Source organism: Orcinus orca, chromosome X, assembly GCF_937001465.1.
Source record: "Orcinus orca chromosome X, mOrcOrc1.1, whole genome shotgun sequence".
In the NCBI taxonomy this organism is placed as follows: Eukaryota; Metazoa; Chordata; class Mammalia; order Artiodactyla; family Delphinidae; genus Orcinus; species Orcinus orca.
The window spans coordinates 45,285,027-45,294,804 of record NC_064580.1 but is presented as its reverse complement, the minus strand read 5'-3'; the positions used below and the strand labels follow the sequence as shown (position 1 = coordinate 45,294,804).

Below are 9,778 nucleotides of genomic sequence, written 5' to 3'. Positions count from 1 at the left end.
GTTCTCGGGACCTTCAGAAGAAAAAGGCAGTCAGAGAAACATGAACGCGCTAATCGGGAAACCAGCATTTCAGCCCACTCAGCCACGCGGGCCATCCACACTAACGACTTCCACCTCCCCTCGCCTCGTCTGGCTGGAGGGGCGGGGAACTCTGCAGTAAGGAGGAGAACCAAAGAGGGGGGCCTGCCTGAATGAAACAATGTAACAATTGATGTGAAGCCTCGCCTTGCTCCCACTCCCCAGCGATCCTATAGGCGAGGTCCCAGTGACTGCCCCTCCCCATTGCTCCGTTTTCTTGTCCATTACGCGCTATCCCTCCGCCTCTCCTTCTTTCTTTTCTTTTCTTTTTTTTTCCTCCTTCTCCTTTCCCCCCCTCTCTCCCCCTCTCTCCAGCTCCGTGTCATTTCCTCCTTGCGCTCGCTCGCTGCCCGAGCGTCTCCAGCCAGGAGAGTAGGCGGAGCAGGGCGGTGCGGGGTGGCGTAGCGCTGGAGGGCTATGGTGGTGGAGCCGCTGGGGGCGGAGGCAACGTAGCCCCCGCGGAAAAGGAGCCCCGCGGCCCTGAGCCGAGCGGAGGATGGAGAACCGGCCTGGGTCCTTCCAGTACGTCCCTGTGCAGCTGCAAGGGGGGGCGCCCTGGGGCTTCACCCTTAAGGGGGGTCTGGAACACTGCGAACCGCTCACAGTATCTAAGGTAAGAACTGGCGGCTCTGTCCCAGCGGTGCCCAACTTTGAATGGGCGAGCGGGTGCGCAGGCTGCCGCGGGACGCGGCCCTCAGACCAACTTTGAAACTTGTTCGGTGCTGGGGATGAAAGCCCCGACGTGAAGCATTAGCTACACTGGTGGGGGGGGGGGTCTGGCCACCAGCCCCGGCGCGGACACCCCTTCGGGGTGGCGGGAGCGCTGGATGAGAATGCGGCCGGCCCCGGGTTAGAGCCCCGCGCGCAGACACCCTCGGGAGGGCTCGGGGGCCGATTCTGCTCCCCAGTGTCTGGGCGGCTGCTCCCCTCCGTTGGAGCTGGAGGAAGTGGTGGCTGTTGGGGGTTCCTCCTTGGAAGTTCCCGTGCCCCTGCGGGACAGCGACGGGCTGAAGGGACAGGCAAGGCGCCTTGGCACATTTCTTCAAGGCGTCGGTCCCTGGATCGACCGGCGGGTCATTTCGCCCGGGCAGGTTGCGGGGCGAGGGTCCGGTGTGGGAACGGAGATGAGGCATCGGTGGCTTTCGTCAGCCTCACTTCCCACGGCCGGACGCGCGCACATCCATTCAGCCGGTGGGGCGTTGCTGCTGCCGCTTGGGCTCGGCCTTTCCCTCCCGCCGGAGTCCTGCCCCAGCGCTGGCGAGATTTCCTGCACGTTGAGGAGAGTGGAGGAAACCTTTGCGCCATGGAGCGCAGCTGTGCCGCCGCCGCCGCCGCCGCCGCCGCCGCCGCCGCCGCCGCCGCCGCCGCCGCCGCCGCCGCCGCCGCCGCCGCCGCCGCCGCCGCCGCCAGGGTTTGTTTGTTTTAGGAGGCTGTGGTCTGCTGGAAGCCAAGTTGCAGCTGAGGGCAGGGTAGAGGAGCTCTCCGGAGCACTCCAGAATCCCTGAGCAAGCCATCCCCCGGTAGGGGTGAGTGTAGGGGGTGGGGGCCGCGGGGGCTGTAACTGGGAAGAGAGATTTGCAGGACGACTCACCTTGAGGCGCCAGATGGCCAAGGGAGCGAACTTCACGAACTTTATCCTGTTGTGTTTTTTTTGTTTTTGTTTCTCTGAAATGCTCAAATCTGAAAAGCCCTTCCCCTTCCAACCCGCTCAAATTGCAGTTGAGGTGGAAGACGTGGGTTTGGGCTGCAGATAAAAAGATGTGGTTTCTCTGTGGGGAACAAATGTCACTTTATTGTTTTGGCTTCTTAACGTGGGTCACGTCTCAGCAGGGGGTGGCGAATGCCCCCGCCACACCCCCGCGTAACCTGTGCCCCTTTCGCCAGGCACCGGAGCTGCTGGTTAACTTGTAGGGGGTCCTTCAGGCCTTGGGGGCCACACTCTTAGCAATCCTGGGGTGTTGCCATGGGGTGTACCAATCATCTTGAGCGCCTGAGGCAAAACTTTGAGGGGCTGTCAGGGAAACCTGGGATCTTTAGCTTCCCCAAACACCAATAACCAGCCCAGATCTTCACCCAGCACCCCCTTTCCCCATACTAGTCATGTATTTCTAACCAGCCTAAGATTGCTTTGTCAACCACTGTCACGCCATTCCTTCCCCCCCACACACACAAGTCACTATCCCTTTCCCTCCAATATTATCCGGAGGGAGTAATAAGCTTTTTTTTTTAAACACTCTCAAACAACCCCTTTGAGGAGGGGAATCCTGGCCTTCAGGAATTTCTTCTAATCAAACTCCTCCTCTCCCTGCTCTTTCCACCAAGGTCAGAACTGTCTATGCAGCCCTCCATGGTCTGGCAGTTCCCCCCTTTCTTTTTCTCCTGACACCACCCACAGACTTTCCAGTCTGCCCAGACAACCTGCCTTGGAGAGGTCATTTTTCACCCCTGCCCAGGGCTGACCCATCCTGAGAAGCACCCCAGAGAGTGGTTGCTGCTGTGGTCCTGGATTGTTTTGTGAGCCAGCAGGAACATGGCAAGGGGGTGTTACTAAGTATGGGGCAGCCAACAATTTGTGGTCTGGCTCGGGGATTATTTGAGGGTAGATGAGTGTTTCCTTGGCCAAGCTGTTAAGGAAATGACTCGTGTGTTGAGAGGCAGGGTGCCTTTTAACGACTCCCTTTCTGCTGAATGTACAGTTGACCCCTATTATATATGAAGGATCATTATTACACACATTTGGATATGCAGGGGGTAACATAATTTCTCCCATTTATCCCAGATAGCTTGATTCCTTCCAGTAAAAGCCAGCTATATATAACCTGGTTAGCCCTATTACTGTATAAAGGGGCCATGGCATTTTTGTAAGGTGCAATGGTTGCCTGTATTTTTTTTCTTGCCAAGACAGTATGTGGCATAGTTCATTAATCCCCTTTTAATTTTTCTACCTTAGTTTTGTTTCCCCTTATGCTTCAGAACAATACAGATTTCTTCTTGAAAATAGCTTCAGTCTGTACACATTGGTGGGGATGGGATGGAAGGGTGTACAAAGAGAATTGTATTGACAGATTGAAAACTTGGGTTCTAATCCTTGCTCTGCCACTCACTAGCCCCAGGATCCTGGGTGCATCACTTGCCCTCCCTGGGCTTAGATGTCTTTAAAGAAGACTATGACAGTCTGGTAGCCAATCCTTTATGCCAGTGGTAGGCTCCAAATCTATAATATTTTCTACCACTTGGAGAGTTTATTTTTTTAATTATTATTTTTATTGAAGTATAGTTGATTTACATTTTTGTGTTAGTTTCAGGTGTACAGCATAGTGATTCTTTTTTATTCAGGTTATATTCCATTATAGATTATTACAAGATATTGGGTATAATTCTCTGTGCTATACAGTAAATCCTTGTGGCTTATCTGTTTTATGTATAGTAGTTTGTATCTGTTAATCTCATACTCCTAATTTGTCCCTCCCCCTCTCCCTATCCCCTTTGGTAACCATAAGTTTGTTTTCTGTGTCTGTCAGTCTGTTTCTGTTTTGTATATAGATTCATTTGTATTATTTTTTAGATTCCACGTAAAAGTGATATCATACAGTATTTGTCTTTCTCTGTCTGATTTATTTCACTAAGCATTATACTGTCTAGGTCCATCCATGTAGCTGCAAATGGCAATATTTCATTCTTTTTTATGGCTGAGTAGTATTCCATTATATATATATGTGTGTGTGTGTGTGTGTGTGTGTGTGTGTGTGTGTGTGTGTGTGTATATATATATATATATTACATCTTTATCCATTCACCTGTTGATGGAAACTTGGGTTGTGTCTATGACTTGGCTATTGTAAATAGTGCTGCTAAGAACATTGGGGTGCATGTATCTTTTCGAATTAGAGTTTTTGTTTTTTCCAGCTCTATACCCAGTAGTGGAATTGCTGGATCATATGGTAGTTCTATTTTTAGTTTTTAAAGGAATCTCTATACTGTTCTCCGTATTGGCTGCACCAATTTACATTCCCACCAACAGTGCACAAGGGTTCCCTTTTCTCCACATCCTCTACTTGGAGAGTTTCTCAATTCTTCCGGTAGTACTGCAGTTTGTGAAGGGGCATGGGGCAATACCATTGAGGGATGTATCCAGTCTTGGCGGCCTCCCACCCCAGTGACCTTTTGCACGCCAGCTTGTGTTTCCGGAGTAGGTGAGCACTGGGTTGCAGACACTCCCTGGTGGAGTCTGGGCTCAGGGAGTAGGAGAGGACTGTTTTGGTGACTCCAAATCACTTGTGATGATCTCAGGTCAGGCAGAGACAGAGGTAAGGTGCCAGAACCATGGTAAGAAATATTGGAGAACCTCCTTCGGTGTCATGGGGAAAAACACCCCATGGATCTGATGTGGTGTACATGCTTGGAGATAGCTTGTGGAACAGGTGGAGGCATCTTGGGAGTGGAGGAATTTGAGGAAAGATGATTAGTGGGAAGAGTGCATAGAGTGTGAAAGTGTACTTCATATTTGTTATGGGGGACCCTTTGGATCAGGAAATAATCAGGTTGGGGAAATCATTAGTTCCTATAGGCTCCTATGATTTCCCTGAAAGTAGGGAATTCAGCTGCCGAAGTTGTGGAGACTGGTATAGCCTTCTCTTAACAATTAAGTGACAAAAAAAGAAGAAATGTTAAAAAACAACTATTATTATTGATTATCCCATGTGTTAAGGGATGGTTTATGATTGCCCCATACAGTGTGATGTTCCCAAAGAAATGTGACCAACTAGAGAATTGGGCCCATGCCCTTGGCGTTATTGATTCCTTTGGTTAGCATCTACCTCGTTGACCCAGGGGGCCTGTCTGGATGAAGTGGAGATTCTCTTCTAATCAGACTTGGCTATTTGCTACCTAGGGGTCCCCCTCTACCCCCTCTACAGTGTAGACAGTCATCCATGAAGTTGGCTCCATGCGCTGGAAAAGATCCACTTTGGAGGGTGGGTGACCTTTTCAAGGTTCTGGCGCCAATGATTATGCATCAGATAGGGCCTCTCAGAGGCCTCAGAGATTCAAATTGTATCCTCCTGTGGTGTGTGTGCGTGCGTGCGTGTGTGAGAGAGAGTTGCTAAGCTGTAGTGTAAGATTCCTATACTCATTTTGAGTTCTTGGAAATGTGCCCTGAGGTTGGCTGAGGGTGGAGAAAAGAAAGGGTGGAGACCAATGTGGGGATGCAGGAAAAGGAGAAGGAGGAAAATTGGGGAGAAGGACAAGACATTGCAGAAACTGGCTCACCCTACATATTTGCCCTTTTCCTGGCCCATTTTTGGTGGCAGTCTCTATCTGGCACAGTGAAGGAAGTGGATGCTAGTTACTGCCCTGGAACAAAGTAGGGTGGGGTGGGGCAGTAGCCTGGAGGAGGAAGAAGCTTCACCTCCTCCACTTAGTGTGCACTGATGTTGCTATATTATTTTATCCTCTTTGGACCCAAGATTCTATTTGCCAAATGAGGGTCGTTGGCCCATCTTTATTAGCACAGATGATGTGAAAATGAATTGGGCAAACCCTAATTCTGTGTGCCATCCTTAGCCTAGGAAAATGGCAGGACATGCTCTTTGTTTTTATACCCTCCCCCATCCCCACTATGACTTTATTTCTAGAAGAAGTACACAAAGAGGCATTTGAGATTTCAAGAGGACGTGGGTAAAGTCAGATTCAGGCTATCTTGTGGCTGGCAGTAGATTTGGCTGTGACTTTGAGTTCTTGTTGGGTGCAGAGGTAGTGTTATGTGAGAAATGGTAGTTCTATGAAACCTTCTTAGTTATGTTACAGGCCGGGCCCACCCCCAGAACAGGGCTTGGCATTCACAAAGAGACCCTTCATGGGATGTGCTTCTTGAGAGCTTAGTCCAGCCTGGTTACTTAGATGAATCTCCTCCTCATCTCTGCTTCTAGAATCAGCAAAGATGTCTACTACCTCAGTTCCCCAAATGCTCCTCTCTCAGAAAGTAAGCTTTTGGGGACATGGGGTAGGAATCCATCCAGAGAAATACAAAGAAGGTTGGAGGGAGGTAGTAAGGCAAAGAGGGTGGGTGGTATGTCTGGCAACCCTTGGCTGAGCTTTGGGTACACACTACTTTGGGGCCTGCTGGGCTGTCACAACACACCTGGTAACCTATTGCAATCCACACATGTGCTCCCTGAAGTGAAAAAAGGCCAAGCCTATTAGAGGCTTTTCCTTCTCTAAAACCTCAAAGAAAATAATTCAACTCCAGCTGGAAGACACTTGAATGTTGTCCCTTAACCAGAATTCAGATGATTTTGCCCCTTGCTCTCCTCCATCTCCTCCCAGGAATTTTTTTTTTTAAGAGAAAAGAGAGACTCAGATTTGAGGTTGGTGTTTATGGAGTGATTATCTGGAGGGAACATCAGAATTTTTATAGTTAGGCTTCTTCAGAACCAGGGGACAAAAATATGCTGACCTGTCTGAGAAAAGTTAATGAAGAACAGCAGAGATTAAGTGAAGGGCTGCTCTAACAAAGCACCCTCCTTCCCCGACCCTCACCAAAGGGCAGACTCAACTCAGGCCTGCTAACGGAATGCTGTTCTTTGAGGTGGCTGGAATCACAGTTTAGCAGAGTGAGGAAGGCCTTGTGGAAGTCACCTGGTCTTAATCTTAACCGATCCATGTGCAGTAGCCCTGAGCTTGTTCTCCTGTGGTCATGGGGGAGCTCACTCCCTTCTTAGCCAGTCCATTTCAGTGTTGAAAAGTTTTGACTGTAGTAGACATCTTTTTCTCAGGTCGAGCTGAAATCATTCTCCATCTACCTATTCTCTATGGGTCCTATATCTCTGCCTTCTGGGACCACACAGAACAAGATGCTTTCTCTTACTTAGGACAACCTTTGGGAGGTCTGAAGACAAAGACTGTGTCTCTTTGTCTCATTTTTCTAGGCTAAAGAGCCTTAGCTCTTTCAGCTGTTCCTTACAGGATCTGAGATCCAGCCTCCTCCCACTCTGGATGCACTCCAGCCTGGCCATGTTCCTCTTGAGTTAGGGAGCCCACAGCTGAATGCAGTAACTGAGGAGAGTCTGACCAAAGTTAGGTAGGACCATTCTTTAAAAAAATACAGCTGAAGACCACTTTGGCTCTTTCTGGCATCCATGCCATACGAAGACTCTGTGTCAAGCAAAGCCTTTTAGTGGAAGTATCTGTGCTGCGGCTAAGCCACACCTGCCCAAGGCCTTTACCTAGGCACCTGGGACAACTACATAAGAGATTTAGGAGGGGCACATCTCATCACTCACTATGTAGTTAGAATTGCCCCTAGCCCTGCCCCTAGCCCAGGTCAGCCTTGGAAAAAGTGTTCTAAGGGAGATGATAGGGAAGACATAAGCCATGAATTCCAGGAGCATATATATTTCTACAGAGTTACAGACAAGGAATTTGTATAATAGAAGAAGGAAGTGGCAGTTGGCGAATAGTGTCAAAATCAGACCTCTAGAACATCAGATTGATTTGATTTGATTTTTAACCAACTGCTGGCTTGGAAATTGTAGGAATAACCTCTCTGAACTTAATTTTCCCCTTCTGGAACAAATAGGTGTCTCCAAGATTGAAGATGCTGACCCTATGTGACATACAAGCAGTCTCCAACTTACGGAACCCCTCGGTGGGAATTTAGACACAGCAGTCCCCAGCCCTGTCAGATGTTTATTTCTGTGCACATTGCCACTGGCACTGGCTGCAAATCTCCTATTGTTGCTGCCATTCCTGTGTTCTGAGGTCTTCTGTCTGTACCTGGAATACCCACAAGAGTCGTTCCTTCTGGAGGTCTTGCACTGACAGTCTCGCCCCTCCCCCACACCCTCACATCTACCAGTTTGTCACCTGAGTTGGGCAAATACCTTTTCTTGCTACTGAAGCCCTGATTGGGGAGTGTATTGAAGTGGAGCTTAATCTTCATTATCACTGAAGGATGAGAGGCCTGGAGAAGAGAGTTAAAGTCTAGGAAATATGTCCCCCTGACACAGTTATTGATAGTGGCCACGTTCAGAACCGTTCTGGAGAGGCCTCTTTCATCTATAGTGTATCACTGATGAAATTACAGAAACTAACCACCCTTTACAATATTCTGTCTATAGGGAACTGCATTCAAAGCTCCAAGCTGCTTATTTACGAAAGGTAATCTTGGAAAACAATCCATAAGTCAGGGACAACAAGTGCTCTAGATATCTCTGTTACATAGATGTAGATGGGTTTGGGGTTTCTACTACTATCACTGCCCAGGTGCTCATATCCTTGATCCTGGGGCCAGATTTGTGTGTACATACAGTGTATGCATCATTAAATTTCTCTCTGAAACTGAACTCCAGGTTTACCTGATTTATCTTGTAATCAGCAAGTGACCCTTTTATATTACTTATGTTGGTACCTAGATCACTTTCACTCAGTTTCTATGAAGGCAATATTTTGTTTCCTGGTGCTCCCCTGAAATTCCTGCTTCAGACAGACTTCAATTAAGTCATTAATGAACAAGTTGAGATATTATTTTTCCCTGCTAAAGACTGCGTTCCAAAGACTGGGATGGGATAGAGGTTTGTTTCCTTACACCCCTTCGCCCTATCCAGTGTAAACAGGCCAAGTGGAAAGATTGTCTTAGGCATTAGTTTTGCAAGGGATGATTCGTTCTTCCTCACATCACACTGGCATGTTTACTTGGGCACATAGCCATCCTGGCTGGGCACTGAAATTGCAAAGATCAAGATGACTCCGTTTCTCAAAGAGACTAACTCCTCCCCATTGACTTCACCTCCACTCCCTCCTCTTTCAGTGCGAGTCTGTGACTACGCCATGCTATGGGATGAGCACTGCCTGGTAGCAACAGAGACAAATTTTCCATGCATCTAGGCTACCCTTCTTTCATGTCCAGTCTTTGGTTCCCAGCCCCCACCCACCAGCACCAAGTTGCTTGAGGCCTACATTTGGGACTGTCTCATTCAAGTGTCACTACTTCTTGGTTCATTCATTGTCTTCCCTGCCCGCTGTCCAAAACCCAGCTTTTTGTTGTTGTTGTTGTTTTTCTTTTTTGGTACAGTGGGCCCTTCTAGTCTGCTGTACCAGTTCTGTCCCTCTTGGCTCAGCCATACTTCCGGTGTGGGGAGGTTGGGGGAGAGAAGTTCACAGAGTTAAGGTTGATAAAGTTTGAAAACTCTCAGCAAATTGGTAGCCGGATCAGGGGGAACTTTTCTCATACTGTGTCTCTCTCTGTCCTGTTTCAGTGGAGGACTGGACCTTTGTCGCATTCCTGATATTCTCTTATCAACTCGCTGAGTAATCTTGGCATGTTATTTCACCTCTCTGTACCCTCCTGTTTCTTCTCAGCCTCTCTGAGGGGCAAGCTTCTGCTTTATTGACGGGATGCTAAGAGCTCCAGGATCTTCGCTCATGATCTAGGCTGTGGAAGTGTAAAGGCTGACTGACAGCAGGCAGTTCTTCCAGGGCTTAGCTTTTCTCCACGCTCCTACTTCCTATGTTTCCAGAAGTGGCTGTTTCCTGGTATGTTCTCAGGGACGGCGTGCCGCATGGTCTGTTAACTTTCACTCAAGTCTTTTAATGTTACATCTGTGAGGAATGCGGGAGGTGGGACTAATTTGACAGGATCAAGGGTTAAGCCCAGTGATGGACAGACCCTTTGTGGTGTCTTCTGGCCCCCACCCTAACGCCA

At 48.7% G+C, this 9,778-nt stretch overlaps 1 protein-coding gene across 5 annotated transcripts in view; it reads left to right on the top strand.

Annotated features, from left to right (window-relative positions):
* The first annotated feature begins 437 nt into the window (after positions 1 to 437).
* SHROOM4 (shroom family member 4) overlaps positions 438 to 9,778 on the top strand; it is a 214,281-nt gene continuing 204,940 nt past the window's right edge. For 3 of the 5 annotated variants that reach the window (XM_033409623.2, XM_049704572.1, XM_049704571.1), the window contains exon 1: positions 558 to 691. Coding sequence is in view for 2 of the 5 variants with exons in the window: in XM_033409622.2 (XP_033265513.2) it covers positions 575 to 691 (117 nt within the window). In the remaining 3 variants the exon portion in view is untranslated. Of the gene's footprint in view, positions 692 to 9,778 lie in introns of all 5 variants that reach the window. The other 2 variants (XM_033409622.2, XM_033409626.2) reach the window with 2 other exon arrangements.